At 34.4% G+C, this 20,119-nt stretch overlaps 1 protein-coding gene across 1 annotated transcript; it reads right to left on the reverse strand.

The window, feature by feature from the left end:
- Positions 1–6,958: 6,958 nt before the first annotated feature.
- Positions 6,959–17,993, reverse strand: LOC110921436 (ABC transporter G family member 29). The gene is made up of 22 exons (XM_035986489.1): positions 17,597–17,993; positions 16,901–17,116; positions 15,654–15,738; positions 15,407–15,566; positions 14,869–14,945; positions 14,726–14,779; positions 14,523–14,613; positions 13,752–14,053; positions 11,773–12,371; positions 11,428–11,588; positions 11,194–11,303; positions 10,969–11,122; positions 10,392–10,466; positions 10,170–10,312; positions 9,706–10,041; positions 9,282–9,572; positions 9,129–9,212; positions 8,828–8,961; positions 8,523–8,750; positions 7,801–7,972; positions 7,362–7,616; positions 6,959–7,279 (listed from the first exon to the last, which is right to left on the reverse strand). Exons 1-22 carry the CDS (start codon positions 17,965–17,967, stop codon positions 7,007–7,009), a joined length of 4,371 nt encoding a protein of 1,456 aa, XP_035842382.1. The 5' UTR covers positions 17,968–17,993; the 3' UTR covers positions 6,959–7,006.
- Between the last annotated feature and the right edge of the window lie 2,126 nt (positions 17,994–20,119).

A 20,119-nucleotide genomic window follows, 5' to 3' on the forward strand; every position in this document is an offset into this window, starting at 1 on the left:
ATTTTGCAGATCGACTGGAAAAGCTGAAGGAGAGAAGAGCAGCAAGAGAACAAAAGCAGATGAAGTCTGAAAGTGTTGCTCAAGAAGGTGAGACTGTTCAAAATGAAGAAGTTAAAAGTGTTGCTGAGGAAAATGCTGAAACTGAGCAGGTAACTGAAGCAGAAAAGGTGGTTGAAGTTGAGAAAATCATCGAAGTAGAAAAGATTGTAGAAGTCATCAAACCTTGCACAAAGTGTTTAGAACCATGCAAGGAATGTGCAGCAAAAGATGAGAAGTTGGCTGAGCTTGTGAAAATGAAGGAACAATTACTGTTCAATCTTAACTATGTGAAGGAGTCTTATGACGTTTTGAATAGAACAGTAACTAGTCTTCAAAAGACAAACTCCAAGAGAGAAGACGCTTTGAGAATGATGGATGCTACAATGATGACAAAACAAAAAGCAATCAATCATTACATTGAAGAAAATGCTGAGCTAAAGCAAGAGTTGGAAAAGGAGAAAATTGAGAATGAGAGGATCAGACGTTTATTACAAAGTTATTCTAGTTCTGATTATCTTATTGATCGAATTTATCCGACTGTTGCAGGTTTTGAAGCATTCCAAGATGACAAGCCAAAGAAAAAAGATACTGGTAAGAAACCAACTGTTAGCTATAACAAGTGTCCGCCTCCAATCTGGGAAGGTTATTCTCCCAGAAAGCCAAATGAGGAGCAAGTCCAAAAGGCAGTCAATATAAAACTAAAATCCGAAACAACTGATGAATTACCAGAAAACATTGACGTCACGTTCACCTCGTCTGATACTGATCATGAGTCTGAGTTAATCAAAAAGGTGGTTGATCAGGTGTTGGATACTGATGAGGAGTCTGAGTCAAAGTCTGAGTCTGGAGGATCAAGTTCGTCAGTCAACAGTTCAAAACCGATGGATTAAAGGACTTACAGTAAAGAATTTTTGTTATCAAAATCAAACTTGAATGATGAAACATTCAAAGTAGCATATACCTTGAATGATTCTGACAAGTTATATTCTGACAAAGAGTTTCCAATAAGAAGTGTTCGTTTTGACATGATCAAAAAGGTTTTCAAAATGACATAAATTAATATTTCTGAAATAAAAGATTTGAATCTTACTGGAAAACCTAAAAAATACACTTCAAGAGTTCAACAATGGTTAAACAAGAAAAAGGGTTATAATTCTGGTTCTGGTTTTCAAAAGAAACCAAACCATAATGGTAGCTATAAAAAGAAAGGATTGGGTTTTACACCACCTGAAAATTATAAAAATGATAAAATTTCTAAAACAAACACAAAATTTGTTCAAGGTGGAAGTGCTGAAGAAGAACAGAAGAAACCATTCTGGAGACAATCAAACCAGGAGTTTCTTGCTGAAATGAAGAGAAAAGGAACTGGAGTTCTTCACCGGAAAGATACTCGCATCTATTTTAAATGCAATGAAGTTGGTCACATTGCATCAACTTGTTCTCAAATGATAAAACCAAAACAGGGAGTATCTGAAAAACTTAAAGAAAAAGTTGTCGATGTTGAGCCACCAACTGAAAAATTCAAAACTTTTGAAAATTCTACTTATGAAGTTGGTGAGTATTCAAAGAAATTTTTTTACAAAAAGAAAGCCAAGGACAATCAAGTATGGGTTGTCAAGAAGTGTGATGAAAAAATCGGCAATAAATCTGATTCCAGAAAATCAGAGGAGCCACAGGTTGAAGTTAAAAAGGTAAAATCTGTGACATTAGTAGATGATGTTAAAATTCCATCTTTGAAGTTTGAAAATATTAAGCAAAAAGTTGGTAAGGTTGAGATCTCAAATCAATTCTTTTCTGATCAGAAAGAATTTGATATTGAGAAAGTATTCAATGGGAATGTTAAGAAAATTTTTGGGAAAATGATTGATGGGAAAGTAAAAGGGGTTAAAGATTTTTATGTGACAAAGAAAGCAACCTATAACCCTACTGAGCAAGAGTTAAAAACACCCAAGGTTGGTAAGACTTGGGTGGAAATTCTCTTTCCTTGAAAATCTGACTATGCCGGAGATCCCAAGTTTGTAATCGTGGATCAGGAATCGGCATCTTTCTTAAATTGATTTTGTGAAAAGAATCTTAAAATTTTAAAATTTTACAGGTGAAGGACTATGCCGGAGCTTCCAGGTTGGTAAGTGCGAAGCAGGAATCGGCATTCTAGTTGGTAAAATGTTTGAGTGTAGATGTGTTATTCCTACACTTGATGCAGGTGTTTGTGTTCTTACAAGTGGTAAATCAGGGACATTAAGTTGTACTTGATTTTCTTACAAAATTTCACTTCCAAGTGGTACAGTGGTTTGTACTAACAAAGTGATTACTCAAGGTCATTAAGTTGAACTTGATGTAATCCTCATTAAAATGGTTGAAAAACAAGATGATGAACCAATCCCTACAAGTGGTAAAAACAAACTTATTTTCCGGAAAAATCATTTTGATTAAAACAAACTTAAGTGTTTTGAAATCTAACTGAGAAAATAGTTTGTTAAAAGGGGAAGTTCTGATTGTTTATGCCTAGTGGATGGCGAATTGAAGCAATTCGATATCGATTGTCATTTTACTTGTATAGTTTGTTTTCAAAATTTGTTTCAAAGTAGGTCAAGAGCTTAGTTTGGTTTTTCAAACTTTCTTTAAAATGTATTTGCATTTTAGGGGGAGTAAAAATTTCAGAAAATCCAAAAACATTAGAAAATTTGAAAAAGCCAAAAACATGATAAAATCAAAATTGAGTTTTGGTGTATAAAAGAGGAAATGATAGTACATCAGTGGACTGTCACAACATGCTAAAGAAATGGAAAATAAAATGTGATAAAAAATCTCACTGCGGATATACCAGTAGGTTTTTTGCACATTTAGTAGATTGTGACGAGATATAAACCTAAAAATTCAAACTTGCTTATATCGTGGGGAACAACTTCCTGGATATATGGGTAACCCCTGAAATCTTGTTTGAAAGGTCCCTCTTTCTGAGATACTAGGTCTTTATACTCAGTGATATCTTGGGTATTATCCCGGGACTTCTGCTGAATGGAAATTCTGACCTAGTCCCCGTATAATACTTTATGCAAATGCTTGAAATATAGCACAGCCCTCAGCAAAATGATGAAACAATAAAATTGATAATCATTGTTGTTGAAGAAAAGATCCTCTAAAGGGGACACACCAAAAGTCAAACCGTCATCTCTCTGCTGAACGGAACTTCTGACCTGAGCTCTCACGGTTTCGCACCTAACCCCTTTACAGATATCATCTGTGGTATACTCACCTGTAAGACTGAATATTGGGATCTGGATACGGGAGTATATTCAAGTAGTGGGACACGCGAATAAGTTGAAGTGCTTAAGACATTAATATCGTATCTCGAAACAGTTGAACTTTGTGTGAAAATTTAAGTGGACTAATATACTGACAATCTAGGTGAATTGTTTAGATCTTAAAATGAAATGAAGCTTAACGGTGTTGGTGATTTGTCTCAAAAACTGATATGATCCTCTTACACAAACTCACAAAAATATTGTCTGTAAATATTTCTTTACTGCATTTTTATTATCAAAAATCCAAAAAGATTTTTAGTGTGTTTTAGCATAAATTTTGAAAAATTAAAAAAAAAATTGACAACTGGTGTTGAAAAGCTAATTTTCAAAGTTCCAAGTGCTAAACATGATGATATCTTTGTGAGAGGGAGTCTGTGTTTGAAAACAAATGTGTTTTAATCATTTTTACAAGTGGTTCATCATGAATATAGTTAAATTTGAGGAAAAGTCTGAATTTCAAAAGTTGAAATGTTTAAATGTGTGTATTTACTTTGAGGTAGAGATTGTGCAGGTGTAAGTCTGAGCCAGGTGACGATTTTGAGCCAGATGAGAGCCATGTTACGATCATGGAACAGCATCAAAGAGTGTTTGGATATGAAAAGCCAGGTTGATCGATCCTGAGAAGCTTGTGTTTAAAGAGCCAGGTTCCGATACCTGAAGACTCGGTGGACAAAGGTTGAACCAGGAAACGATTTTGAACCTGTGAAAGCCAGACGATCCTGAAACTGATGATGCTGATGAACTTAAGGAATTCCAGCACATCGTTAGGGGGAGTCTGTTGATGCTGATTGAAAGAGTGAAGCCCAGAGACTGTTCAAGACTGAAGTGGCAAAGACTCGACACCGTAAGACTCGTCAACATCTGAGGAGGAGTCTGTTAGTGCATGCATCTGTCGACTTCGTCTTGTATCGAGTCTTAGACTAGATATGTTTAGATCAGAGCACGTTGTACGAGGAAATAGCCAGTGTTAGGGTTATTTAGGCTGATTCCGCTTGAAAGTGCTCATAGCAGTTTCAAGCGAAATCAAATGATCAGATTCCGCTTGAGTATATTGTTGAGGTTCCACTTGAGAACCTGATTCCGGTTGAGCATGTTCAAGCGAAATCAGTGTGTCTATATATAGGAGTTCCGAGCGGAATCAGTAAGTAGTTGTACGTGTGATCTTGTATAGGATACCGAAGTGCTGCCGGTTTATCCTGTGGATGTATTAGCTGTTAAATCAATCATAAAGAGTATTAAAGTGATATTCAAGCTGTGTCTACCTTTGTTTCTTAGTTTCCGCCTCTGAAACAAAGTAAAACTCCTCTGAAGGACTTGTTTGGGTCAGAACACGATTCTACACCTTTTACTTTGAATGTTTATAGTTTTAAACTTTCGGGGATGTATACATGTTACAAATAGTATGATGATACGATGAAACTATTTTGATCACATGCGGATAGGTGTTTAAAATAAAGGGACCATTAATGAATAAACAAATACCGAGGAACAAACGGATAGATCTATTTGGGTTTTGGCAAGCCCCACTCTTAACGACAACGATAACCACGATCGTTAAGAGTGCCTTTTTGTCCAAACTAGTGTCGTTGACACACACTGTAAATTGTCAAGGTTTGGTTGCCTCCTATTCGGCATACATATTAGTGTCCTTGCAACACACTAATGATCATACAATTTTTTTATCATACTATACAAAAACGAATTTTATTACTTCAAATGTTTTGGAGACTCATTTGATGCGAAAACAAAATAACATGAATTCACTCAACTTTTGTTGACGTTTTCAAAATTAACATGTATTACAGGAGATTAGTGACGGCTATGGAAAAATATGTTCAAGTGGTTATCAAGAACGCAACCTTTTGTGATGTCATCCGTTTTTGGTTGTTATGTTTTGAACTTTGAATAATGTAGTTAAAGTTGATGTTGTTTCAAGTTTCAAACAAGACATATGTAATGTAAATTATGGTTTTGAATCAAATGTATGGATGAACATCTTTTATGTTTCAAATATGTTGTTTACTCGATTAATTGTAACGATTGCCGCTCTCGTTACACCTCGCCATACGCTTCCGCATAAACCGAAAATCGGGGTGTGACACAACCACTCACGAATATTATAGAAAATAAATATTAAAATGATGATGAATCCATAGACTTAGAGAATCACTTTTCAGTCTCAATAATTGGTCTCTATTTTAGAGAGACTTGTGGAGCATGTAAATACAAGAATCCAGCATTTTTTTCCCTAAATTATACAAATAAGGTGCAAATAGAGAAGTTTTGTGAATGCTCTAAAAATAGTAAAGTCAAAAGCAAATATTTAGGTTTGTAATCCGGTAATATTTTCTTGTAATCCGGTTCTAGTTCGTTTGTTGGAATCCCAAATTTATTAGAATTCATAGTGGGCTGATAACACGGAGTTTGGGTCAATTTGCACATGAGTCAAATAAATGGACCGGTCCATATGTTTTTAAGTTGAGCCCAGATTGTCGGTTGAATGGCTTTTTGAGTATTTTACACTTGGACCAAGATTGTTTTCAAGACTCTATTTAATATTTAGAACATGGGGTTTCAAGAATTTTGGTATTTGATTCCTTCACATAGGTTATGTGCATCCAGGTGCTTCACTATAAGGTTACAAGTGCTTGAAGTGTATAATTTTGGTAACTCAATCTTTTCATCTCAATTTGAATTTAAATTTTCCTCTGAAATCCCAAAAGGTGAGGCTTGATGGTCAATCCATTCGCAATTTTTAGCTTAAAAAGTGGTCTCCAAATAGGTTGTTTTCCACCCTTGGATGTATCATCATCTTGACCATTGAAGAATCACCATTGTTTTTCTTTTATATCAACCCCATGATGAACTCTCTCTTTTTATTTCCTAAGATCTAACAAAAGCCTGTCATGATGTCAATTTTAGGCTATATGCTATTTCTGACCTCATATTTTCTTAATAAAACGTTTAGGTTTGTTCTTTTGGTTCTCGCAATAATTAAGTCCTAAGATTTTCATGCAGTTAAAATATAAATATTTCATGGTATGCCTAGCCAATTCTTGTAGCTATAATGGAAAACATGAAAGAAGTGCTTCACAACATGTGATATATGTGAACATTAGTGTGAAAGTTTTGGTTGCTAACTTGCTAACATAAGAAGTTTTGTATTAAATGGTAGTTACAAATAGCATATGTGTACAAATCATGGTTGTAAAACAAGGTTTCCAAGGCCGAGTACTCCCCGAGTAGTCGCTACAAGGTAGGCTGCCGAGGCGACTTTCTCTAACTCCGCCTAATTACTAGGAATCGATCAAACGCGGTCAAACTCGGCCAAAATCGGATCTAGTAGGTCAATTTCGGTCGAGTTTGACTAAAAAAATAATAAAACATAATTTATATGACTATCATATTAAATAACGAATATCATTTTCACGTATTTTGTTATAAATATTAGTAAATTTATGTTATTAGACATATATTTAATTTCCAAAAACTAATTTCTTTATAATTTAACATGTCCGAGTACTCCCCGTGTACTCTCCGCCTAGCCGAGTACTCTCAACTCCCCGGTCGACCGACTAGGGAGCGCCTAGCGACTTTTGCAACCATGGTACAAATCATCCACAACTATAAGCAATCAAATTATTATGCTACATAATTTTGTTCTATCTTGTCTGGAAGTTCAATTTGTTCAAGCAATATGCATACATAACTGCAAAGAATACTGTGAAACTAACTAAAACTGCAGTCACTAGTCCCAAATATCCGTCTTCATATCCAAAATGGGTTTCGACGTACCATTTGATTGTTGGGTCATATGACATTCCAAAGACTTTAGTGGTCTCCTTTACATCACCATATTGTGAAGCAATCAATCCTTGAAAGGTCCATGCTAGTGGGTTTATCCAATAACACCATACCCACCACCTTGGAATTTTCTGAGATGATATAGAAAGGTTAAATGTTTAATATATGAAGTTACCATTTGAGAACTAAAAACAAAATTAAAGGGGAAATTACCGGTCTGGGGATGAAGAAGCCGGAGAAGAGATTATATATGGTATAGAAAGCAGATGTGATGATAGATGCAAGTTGGTCGTTAGATGTAAGTGAAACAGCCATCAACCCATTGTATGTGAAGTAGAGGAAGGTTAAGAAGTGTATAAAGAAAAACCAGAAGTATTTAGCTGCTGTCCATTCGAAGCTCACCATGGTGTATACGATAAGAGTGTAGTATGTAGTTTGAAAAAACACGTAAGGTATTTCCACAATTACCTGTAACCCAAACAAACAAAATGTTCTCATAACAACTTCTTTTAACTTTGAAATTTTAGTCATATCTATTATGTAAACATGATATAGCTACTTTGATCTTTAGCTAGAAATTATATCGTCTCTTTGATGATATAAACTAAATGTAATTTGAAGTAATCAGATAGTTGAAAAATGATTTTGTAACCTGTGCCATGGCATATGGTAAGGTTGAGTACATCCCTGCAGCTCTCTCACGATAAAATACAGTTCGTTCAAAGGCTACTATTGGAACTACTGTGTTTCCATTGTTGACTCCAGCAAACAATACAGCGCAATACAAACCCCCAAAAATCATTGTCAAGTCGGTGTTGTTTTCCCTGAAATGGAAACTAACATTATTCACATGTTGACACTTTTTTTTGTTAAAGTGATTGAGGATCCTCTGGTCTAGAATATACAGGCGGTAAGACCCTTTCTATCCATTACTTATGGCCCCGTAGCTCTACACGTAGCCTAAGTTATGCAATTTTTAACTTGGACCCTTTTTACCCTGTTTTCCTTTGTCCAAGCGGTCCAAGTATGAGTCCGCTAGCTTTTGGGTCACTTATGGACACATAAAAAGATTGTGGGGTGAAGCTCGCCACTTGTACCGCTTAAAACAACCCGGCCTAGCCTGGTTGGGTTGACCCACAAATAGTTTTTGTCCGTTCTTTAAACTATTTGTATATAGCTAGCTAGCATGTTAGTTTTAATTACAAAAGCATGTAATTAAATTACTGAATATGACAATACGAATGAGGTTGTATGCATTAAAAATAGTTCTGACTTTTGATCCTCTTTTTAGCTAATGTGTTTTGATTGGACCCCTTTAAGATAAAACACAACCCAATGGTAGGTAGATGAGTTCGAGAATTACGGGAGACAAACCTTTTAGTACCAACTTTCCAGAAAATTGTTCCAATCAAGAGTGCAGTGGCAAGAGTGAAGCCGAATCTAACAAGATTATATTCAGGTGCTCTCCAATAACTATGCCGTTGTTTTTGCATACAAGACTTGAATTGGCCCCACATGGACTGGGAATATTGAGTTGAGAAAAAAAGTTGTTTTGCTCCTGAAGGAGGTATGCTTAATTCTTTGACAAGAGCATTATTTCTTCTACTTGAGGAGACTTGTGTGTTAGTTGGGAATATATAAGTATAAAACATAAAACAAGTTACAGTCATATTACTTACTCATACAGGCTTGACGACTTATATTGCTGTGCGAAATCGATCCCAAGCCTCTTTTCTGCTGCAACTGAGGTGACTTCAAGCATCCATGTTGCGGGATTTTGCTGGTCTACGATTTTTGGGACCCCAGGAATTCCCTAGATTGTAATATTATTATAATATGAATCCAAATCTCTATATACTAATATTAAGAGGGTTTATATGTTATATAGTGATACTTTAGAGGACTTTCTTAAGTTAATGGGTCAAGATGGTCACATGTAATTACTGATCAGTAAAAAACATTTAATCATGACTCAAGTACCTCAAGATACTCAACAAGTTCCGCTGACTTTAGGCCCAATGGCCCGGCGTAAATTACTTGTCCTCCTGTTTTCATTAGCAGTAGCTGGTGCATAATACAACATATAAGTGCCATCACAAAAGAGTTTATGTATCTTTTATGAAATACAAATACCTCATCAAAGGCTTCAAAAATATCAACTCCAGGTTGATGGATGGTGCAAACAACGGTTCTCCCTGTGTCCACTGTGTTTCTCACTGCTCTCATAACAATTGCTGCTGCTCTTGCATCAAGTCCAGTTGTTGGTTCATCCATGAATATTATTGAAGGATTAGCAACGAGCTCTACTGCAATCGTCAATCTCTTTCTCTGTTGAGTTGACAAACCACTAACACCTGGAATCCCTACAATCATGTCCTTCAGATTCTTTAGTTCAACCAGCTCCATCACCTCCTCCACAAAAAGCTGATCAAGAAAAATATAAAAAAGAAACAAAATTTTAGAATTTCAAAGTCCACCATTCCATTTTATATTCCATATTAGAAGAAGAAATGTAGTGCCATAAACAAAAGGAAAAAATATTGCCTGTTTTCCTTACCATCTTTTCATCTCTATTGATATCTTTAGGGAGTCGAAGGAACGCTGAAAACACAAGAGATTCATAGACAGTCACTTGTGATGAGTGGATATCGTTTTGTTCACAGTATCCAGAAATCCTAGTGAAAGTTTGTTGAACTTTTGGGAATCCTGAGATTCTGATATCGCCTTCTATGTAGCCGCCTGTCTTCCTTCCCGATAAGACATCCATCAAAGTTGTTTTCCCGGCTCCGCTGATTCCCATCAATGCAGTTAGGACACCTGGCCTAAATGCGCCACTTACCTCTGTAAGTAACTGTAGCTTGTCATCTTTTGTATTACCTTCTTCTTTCATTACCTGTTGATTCATCGATAACACAAAAATATCATCTCATACTTTCATTCTGTTGATAAGTGGTTATTATAACAAATGGTCTTAGTTCGTCAATGATGATTTAGATGGCCACATGTATATAACACACTTACGAGGGGCATATCCACATAGTAGTTTATGTTGTCAAATGACATAGAGAGTGGAGTGAATGGAAGAATCATCCCTCTTTTGGGAGAAGCAGCCTCAACACTTGATTCTTCATTTATATTATGGCTCTTCTGGATCACCATTTCCCCTAGAAAAATATAGCCAATTAATTGAAAGGACATCCATAACAAACTACAATGTCTTTTTACATATGGAATATCCCTTACTTGAGTTTTTTGCAACAAAAACATGATCATCATTGGCTGCTTCTTCATGTATAGTTGCTTGTGGCTTTCCAGGAGCTATTTTTTGTCAAAAAGAACGCTAAAATATGTCAAATGCCACATGTACTACGCAAATTATATGCCTTTATGTCTTCACGAATTAGAGAATATGTAAATCATTATCAAGTTGTTAACACTTAAAAATGCATGAAAAATGTACACACTTATATGTCTGAAACATATATAAAAGTTATAAGAAAAAAATGTGTGTACTTTGAAGGATGGAGAAAATGTAGACTTTGTGTACACCAAACAATGTATATATCAATTGTTACAGCTAATTTCTTCATGCCAAGGGTTGTCAATTTCTATGCCGATGTTCTCTTGCGTGAAAAATTGTGTAGATAAGCTGTATATTTCCTGATACTTTTTTTAGTTTGTACATTCTTTTTTAATTTTATCACTACTGACCACCCCCCTCCCCTAAGCTTGATATTTCTTATGATTTTTTTTCACACCTATAAATGTGAACATATTTCTTTGCATGTACATTTCTAAAATAAATGTGTGCCGAAATTACCATCTAAATATGCAAGAGCTAAAGTGAAGAGAATATTGAAAAGGACTGCTAAACCAAGAAGAGCAGTTGCCCCTATCCAAAACCAGTTTCTTTCAGGGGGCACCCCAAAGTTCTGTAAAATCGCTACACCTAGTCTGGTATTGTTGTCAGACCCCTGAAATCCAGTAATATTTTTGTTGGTATTATTGTTAATAAATGAATAAACAAGATGTAGAAACAACATACCAGTTTGTTCATCCACCTTGGAGCTAACAGTTCATTCGTTGTTAAAGCATTGAAACCGTAGCTTAAAGGTGAAAACCAATAGGCCCACTGCCACCAGTTTGGAATTCGATCTGTTACATATGTAGTTGGTCATCAGGTTCTGAACACTATTGCTTTTATCCAAGTCAGTTAAGTACGTAGAACAATAAATGAGGTCGTACAATTAAAGATAGACTTTGTGTGTATAGAACTAACCTTTAGGAAGGACAATACCACCCAGAAGGAAAAATAACACAAGAATGAGTGTTCCAGCAGTGTTAGCCATGATCATTGTTCTGGAAATTGCAGCAATTAGCCTAAACATTCCTGATGCCATTTGCTGAATCAGAAACGTTAACACGAGGTGCTTAAAGAACCTGACAAGCAAACCAAAAAATATGATTGCTTCAGTTGTGGTTAAGGGGTCTAATAAAACAGTAGTATAAAACAAAACAGCTTGAAAGTTTCCCAAACTATATCATTGATTAATATAATGGGTTAAACCATTTTATTAGGTTCTTACTGAAATAATATACTCTCAGTAACACTATGTATCTGTACCTGCTGAATTCAGGGGCGAATCCGATGACATAGTAGGTCATTACTGTCCAGGCAATGGACTCTACCAATGATATAGGGACACGTAACAGAATCGTTGGAACCGTGTATGCCCATGTTGGATAAAAAAGGAGCTCTCTATGTTTGTATAGCACAGGAAGCCTCTCAATGGTCATTGGAAGTTCCGCAAACCCATTGAACATATTGGTAATGAGTGCAAACAAAAGGGCTCCAACATAAACACCACCATCTTCTTCATTTCTTGAATGCATTCTAGTCCTCAAGAACATTGTTGCACCAATAATTGCCACAAAGCTGATTTGAACAGTCTTGGCAATATATACTACGGCACTTTTTTTAATAAGTAACCATTCTTTATCAAAACATGCCTTAAAAAGCTCCTTTTTAGGGATGGTGTACTTTTTGAAGACTAGTGCTGCTTTTTGACTCTCACTTTGCTTGTATGGCACAAGAAGCTCATTCTGTAGCTGTTGGCCAACATGATATTGCTTGAAATACTCTGCAAATTGAGAGACTGGAACATAGGTATACGCCTTGCTTTTATCGGCCCAATATTGTTCTTGGTCCTTCTGAGAGATTACCTGTTGCAATACAAATTTTGCAAAAAGAAAGTTTTAAAAGTGTGCTCCATTACAATAATCACAGATTTTGCAAAACTGATATCTTAATTCCAAAAGGTGGAGTTTATCCAAATTTTGTTATCAACTGAATTTGTTTAAGCTTTAACAATGCAATATCTCTTGAGGTGGGATATTCACTTCTACTTTCAATCTTTGTTACTTAAAAATATGAGTTTCCAAGTGACTATGTAACTAAACTTGAATTTTCAGACCTTAACCAGTTCATAAATGATCGTTGCATTTTAGATACACTTTATTTGATATTTATTATATTAGAAGTGCAATGATATTGTTGTAAGATATATTACTTCTAATTGTTTTTGTATTTTATGTGCTAGGAAAAATTTGAGCTAAAATTAAATGATAAATTTAAAGTTCTAAAAAGAAATTACTTAAGGGAAATTGCCTAGTTACATGACTTTCATAATTAACCAAACAACAATTGATTAATAAACAAATCATAATAATACTTGAAGGGAAAAGTGGGATGTAGGATGAACAACGAGAAACACGTAATTAGTTCATGTTTTAATTTTTTTTTTTTTTTTTGAACAACAACATTGGATCACTGACGGACCTATCATCGCCACGAGTGGATCCACCCGATCATATTCATCTCCACTAGACAATAATGACTATACACCAATAAATGAGGAAACCCAATAAATCTGGGAAAAATCTCTTGTGGGAATCGAACGAGTCCCTAAAGCTTTATCTCACCCCAAAGATGCTACTAGGCTATAACGCCATAGGATAGTTCATGTTTTAATTGGTAAGGAAACATAAATATATCCAAATTCATATAATTAAATACTAAAATATTACCATTCCAAGAAAGGAACTACTAAAATATTAGTTATTACTGAATTAGGAATTGGCGGAGGAACCAAAAATTAGTTATTACTGAATTAAGAATTGGCAGAGGAACCAGAAGTTTTAAGATACCTTTATGATTAAACTTATACGCACTATATTCCATTTGAAGTTACAATAATCAATTTTGAGTGCTCGGATAGATTAATCGTCAAGGTCAAAATAATCAAATTTGGATAATTAGAAAGGATTTGATGTAGGAAAACGACTAGAGAAATAAACATAAAAACATGCCACCGTTCCGAGCTTTAAGCAACTGATTATATGACTTTCAATTTGATAATCACTTTAAAATGCACATCCAAATACCCTCTACCATTGGTTGTAAGATGATGTTTTGACTTGTGTTGCTTGAAAAAATCTCTTGAACGTGCTTTTTCAAGATTATAATTCTAAAGGTAATTCAAATGTATAATCTACAACTTTGGGATCAAACATAAGGAAATTAATGGGGACCTTATTAATTACCTCTTGTAAAAAATCAGCAATTCCTTTTCTCTCTGGACATATGAATCCCAAACTCTGAAAGAAGTTAGCAATATGCTCTATTGGGCCTTGATATACAATCTGGCCTTGTGATAAAAGGATGATATCATCAAACAGATTAAAGGTCTCTGGAGAAGGCTGGAGGAGGGACATGAAGATGGTGGTTTCTGTCAAGTGTGCTATCTGTTGCAGACATTTGACTATTTGAAATGTTGTTGAAGTATCTAAGCCTGATGATATCTCATCCATAAATAGTGCCCTTGTTGATCCAACCATCATCTCACCTGTTTGTATTCAATGACTGTTGATTGGATTCTTGTTATATAACTTGTGAAGCTAGTAATAAAAATATTGCATTCTCACTCTAGATTGTTATATATCTTGTTATATATCATACAAATAGAATATTATCATCAAAGTGACAATATTATTTGAATTAAATGAATTAAGAGGTTGTTGGCATTACAAAGAGTTTGGATGGCTTTCAAAATGTCTAAAATTTGATATCTTTCCCTTTTAGCAGATAATATTTACTTTGACCCGCGTGAGATAATAAAGAAGGTGCAAATTGACCCGTGCACACATACATGGGTCAAAATTGTGATATCTAGATTTAACGTGTAGTTGCATGTTCCATGATTGTTACCTTTCATATCCAACTCTGTTATTATCATATTTTGATTTAATAGCATACTGTTGTTATTATCATGTAATCTCGGCGCGCATAATTGAACATGAGATATAACTGTTTACCCGTTGTTAGTCGCTTTTTTTGTCCTCCAGATATTCCTCTTATCATCTGGTTCCCAACAACAGTATCCCGACATATCTCAAGTCCCAATATCTATGTTGATATAACCAAAATTTAATGAAATGCATAATCTATCTTGATATGATATGATAAAATGAAAAAAACATTGAATAGTTTTGTTTAGAGGTGAATAACACCAGCTTACCTTGATAATGTAGTCAGTAATTATATTGCTCTCAACACCTTCCATTGATGTAGCCTGAATTAAGGAATATATATGATGACCAATATATATAATGGAATGAAATCATACAAATTCCTATCTCATATAATTATGAATCCTGCTACCTTCATAAAGAGGTCAACATCTACTTCTTGAAATATCCCAGCCTCTTTCTCTTTTCTATCAACCTCAGCAAGCGATTCTGTAATACATTATACTTTCAAAAACCTTTCCATGTATAATAAACAATATATGTGTCAAATATGATTACAAAATTAAATGTTATAATAATAATTCAACTTTTAACAAGGATTGGGGAGGCTTTGTTTGTTTAGAATATTAATCATATATCATAACATTAATGTAGCTATGATGGTTGGTTTTCTCATGTACTTATTTGTAACATATCTATAAAAGAGGCATATGTTTTTCATATCAATTGGTTAAGAAAAAACTCATTTAACATCATATACAAATTCCCTCAAGCCTAGTATATTTTTAACTAGGCAAACTTCTTTATCATGTATAAAAATAAACTTTGGACGATTGACCATTGTAGCTGTTATTTATTTTATACATTTGGCCCATTAGAGTTAACAAACATAATCAGAGTGAAAATTAGTCTAAATTGTGAGATCTAACAAAGTGTAAATCATCGAGTACCATATCGTGATCCAACTCCCTGGCACCTAGCTGAAAAATCAAGAGTTTCTTTGACTGTCATTTCTCCTACATGAACATCAGTTTGGCTGATGTATGAAGATGTCCTCTGTGGAACAAATTCTTCAAGTGTAAGCCCGTTGTACCTGACTTTTCCTTCGACCTATATTGACAAATATAATGTGATCCAATTTATGTATTGCATCTTCAGATGATTTGAACAATATATGAGGCTATTGCGTAATCTGACCATTAAACCTTGGTCTAACCGTCCTGCCAAAGCCATCAATAGTGTTGTCTTTCCGGAGGATGGTGGGCCTAATAGAAGGGTCATCCTGCATAAGAAGAAGAAAAATGAACAATTTATGTATTGTGTTGACCCAAAATGGTGCCTCATTTTTGAGATTTTCATGTATACGTATATAAATGTAAATAGCAGATTTCAATCACTCATGCTCAATTACTGGTAGAAACTTCAGTATGTTACATACAATAACATTGCATTTTACAATATAATCTATATCTGAGAAATAAGTAACTCATTACGTTACATGTCACAATTCTTTGAAACCAGTATTTTTTTTCTCGATTCTCTTGTTTCACCTATTTGTATTTATTTCTCAATCAAATTTAAATCTAAAAAAGTTAATTGACTCTTTTCATTAAAAAAAATAAGTCATTGCAGATTTATGAATTATAAGTATCTGTTTTCATTTCCAATATCATTGATTTATTAGTTAAAGTGCTTATTTATACGTAATATCAGTCACATCTTATTTTAAAATGTCGTTTTATAATTCCTAAATTTTCATTTAATTTATTTATGTTACGGGTTTCTAAATTAGTTCTCAAATGAAGATTGATATAAAACTGAATAATCAAATTGTTATATCGGTGCCCTTTTACGGGAAGATCTAACATTGACAGGTTTACCAAATTTTGGGAATTACCTATTAAGGGCCAAGTACTAAAACAAAAACCATAAATAGACGTGTAAATTAGGCTTATCAACGGTTTACACTTTTTAGACTAAAAAATGATTGAAGATTGACGAAATTGCAGAAAATCTTGAGTGACGAAACTGTAGTCTTAAAATTAAGGAACTTGGGTCTAACGGGTTGGCCAAACTCCTATTTTGGATGTTTGCTAGATAGCTTGGCCCATCAAGACCTTTCCCTTCATTGTTTTGAACCTTTTCTGCCATGTTTTTCTTCATCTAGCCGGTTCATATGAGATGTCCGTAAACTCGGGCTCCTTATAGTGTCGTAACTCCTAAGTCATGTTGTTACGCCTTATGTACTACAACCTTTTAGATATATATGTTGGTGGCTCAGTTTGAATTTAGAACTCTAGTTATAATGACCAATTTGGAATTTTGACATAAATCGTTTTTCTATTAGCATATTCCATAATTAATTTAATTACTACTCCGTATTTTATTGATCAATATGTCAATAGGGGTGGAAATCTACATCATTCACACAAAGAGAATGTTACCTTGAAGGCTTGATCATCCCAGAAACATCACTAAGAATTGCAAGTTTTCTTCTCTTGGATAGTCCAATACCAAGAAAACCCAAAGCCCTGTCAGCAATGTTGCGGGCTGTGTTTGTTAGCGTCGGTATAGCTCTATTACCAACATAGCAGTTAGATATAGTTTTCACTGTTAAATTCTCGAAACGAACTTCGACTGTTGGAAGAGTAACACCGATCCTGCAACCCAAAATATGTAATTAGTGAGACTTCAAATGAGCTTCTTGTAACTATGAAATTGTTGAAACACGTTAGCTTTCTTCAACATGATTAGAATTATATTCTTCAACATGTTATCGTTTCTAGGGAGTCTGCTAGTCAAAAGAGCAAAGTTAATTGGAATTTGCAAGTCAAAGGAGCAGACTTATATTTTTTGAGTTTCCTCGTATAAGTTAAGTATTCGAGGAGTTCGCTTGCCACGTAAATCTATGGTGTTAGATGTTTTCAGAGTGGACTCCCAGGAAACAAAACACTTTCAAGAACCTCCTAGAAGCACTTATCATTGCTAAAACACCTAAAATAAAAAATATAAAAATTATTGAATGAACATGCTAGTATCCTTTTTTTCGTTGCACTAAGAAATCACTAGCATCCTTTTTGGAAAACATATTTTGATGAGTGCTTGAAAATTGAGATGAAAGCAAGTAAGAATATTTTAACCTGTCAAATCTCTCTCTTATCTTCCTCAGCATCCTTCCATTATCCACTTCAGCAACCTTAAACATTGTCTCGATAATCTGTCGTTGAACATTCGCACCAAGATCTCTTACATTAACTTGTTTATGCACATGCCTTTGCTGGTTTTCAATATCATAAGACACCCAGAAAGCTGTTCGTAAACGATCAAAAGTGGGTAATTTCTCTAACACTGCCCATTTTAGTGCATCGCCCTCTTTCTCTTTCTCTGCACCACTGCTTCTTCGGCTATCACCGTCGGTTGCACTCACATATAATTCTTCCATGCTCCAACTTTGGCTTCTGCTTTGTGTTTCTGGATTCCCTTGTTTCCCAACCTCCATCTCAGTGGACATAATTTACAACTATGAAGCTATGAAACAGTGTTATCTGATAGCTAGTTTTCAAGCACTAATCTGGCCAAATGCATAGTTTTACATGTCTCTCACACTAGCCAAAAGAAATAGCCATCCACATTTGATAGATACATATATATATAGTAACATGCATATATTGATTTACTATAAAAAATATTCCTAAAACAGTCATAAAAGTTGGATTAGAATAAAAGGATTTTTTTTTTTTTTTGAAACTTTAAATAACATTTTTAACATGTTTTTTACACCTAAATATCACCGGACATTGCACTTGCAAGGTTTTGAACCCACATCACGTTTGTGTATGTGGGGGGAGTGTGGGGACATCATACCACTAGACCACTACGGCACTGCGTCATGAATTTTAATAATTCAAACTATGACCCATTGGCCGATATCAATCCATATTTATAGCGTGATCAATGACACTCCCACGCTTGCACTTATCTTGACAAGGGAAATCCTAGTAACATAAGTATTATAGATTTACACTCGTTATATACTTGATTTCACTTGTATGTTTTCTCCCTTTCGTTCATAATCATCATTGTGAGAGAAATTAAGTATGCTATATTGCTCTTGCCAACGGAAGTGAAAGAATGAAAATTAATATCATGGTTGGTCAAACTGTAAGTATGAATTATTATTAGCCAATAGGTGATAATTTGGATTACTAAAACCCAATTGGTCAAAGGTTTATTTTAGGGTAAATTACTTTTTGAGTCCCTGTGTTTTAATGGTTTTAACTAGTTGAGTCCAAAAGCAAAAAGTTTAACGACCTGAGTCCCTATAAACATTTTCTTTAACAATTTGAGTCATTTTGAGTCCAAAATTTAACCTTTTGAGTCCAATATTTTGGACTCAAATCGTTATAAAATGAACAAAATTGGACTCAAATGGTTAAAGAAAATGTTTATAGGGACTCAGGTCGTTAAACTTTTTGCTTTTGGACTCAACTAGTTAAAACTACTAAAACACAAGGACTCAAAAAGTAATTTACTCTTTATTTTAACAAAGTAGTATATATTTCGGTACACTTTAGACAACAAGTGCTAGTAGGTCGAAATTTGTAAAAATTGTAATGTTTTATTAATAAAACAGTCATAAAAATTGTAAGTTTTAAAATTTATTCTTGTGGAATTCATCTTTTGGGTAAATAGGTTATAAATTGTGAGTGCTAATAAGTGTCGATATGATTAAACATTGTATAGTTTTCTTCGTTCTGCGTATTGGTAATTAATTTTGGGTGTCTGTTGGTGGTTTTCGATCCCTATGATCGGCTTGGATGCATCAATGGAGTCAAATATGCTATGCTGTAGATGGATAAGTCCGATGACAGAAGAAACAATAAATTGCAAGAGTTGTCATTATGTGTTTGTTTATACTGATAGATTATGAAGCCTGTCATTATTGTTTGTGACGAAACTTGACTAAGTGAGTATTGATATATACATATTTATATTATATCTAGTTTGCATAGTGTTATTCGGCAGGAGAATCTTTGAGTACAATATTTGTTGAATCCTCCATTAATTACAGAACCGTATATGTTTTATTGTATTTTCTTGTCTAATATCAGATCTTACAAATATAGGAAATTAAACTAAAGGAACTAGATGAGCTATTCCAGCTTTAGCTTTGACGGGTAGTAGAGGTTTTAGCCTCTTGAGGAGAATACCTAAATATGAGTTTAATTCTTTGGATGACGTAGATTAAGATTAGTTTGATGTAATTTAAGAGTGTGAGTAGAATAACATTCACCGTTTAAAAAAAAAAAAAAAAAAACTAGATGAGTTAGAAAAAGTAAGTCCGATTGCGCATTACATGCTAGATTAGTTTGATGTAATTTAACTGCTCCAAGTTTGATGTCATGCATTACATGTTAAAATAAATCATCCGTAATGGCTAACGACCCTTAAGGAAATTTCAAGGATAATTTAAGCTAGCATGTTTGTTTAAGCCTGATAAGTGAAACTCAAACGCCTTTATTAAACAAGCGTAAGGCTCGTTTAAGTTTGGATTAATTCAAACTTTTAACAACCTGATTTAGAGTATCTCACGAACGGCTTGGCTCATTACACGCCTATAGCTCTACAAGGATTTTTAATAATAATAATAATAATAATAATAA

The sequence above is a fragment of the Helianthus annuus genome, chromosome 17, assembly GCF_002127325.2.
Source record: "Helianthus annuus cultivar XRQ/B chromosome 17, HanXRQr2.0-SUNRISE, whole genome shotgun sequence".
NCBI classification, from domain to species: Eukaryota; Viridiplantae; Streptophyta; class Magnoliopsida; order Asterales; family Asteraceae; genus Helianthus; species Helianthus annuus.

What these genes read in the sequence shown, in the direction of transcription:
- LOC110921436 (XM_035986489.1), bottom strand. Translation starts at nt 17,967, where the DNA reads ATGTCCACTGAGATGGAGGTTGGGAAACAAGGGAATCCAGAAACACAA. An exon ending in AACTTGTTGAGTATCTTGAG is followed by an intron (nt 8,962 to 9,128) that starts GTACTTGAGTCA and finishes ATTACAATCTAG; the next exon opens with GGAATTCCTGGGGTCCCAAA. An exon ending in TACCATATGCCATGGCACAG is followed by an intron (nt 7,617 to 7,800) that starts GTTACAAAATCA and finishes TTTGGGTTACAG; the next exon opens with GTAATTGTGGAAATACCTTA.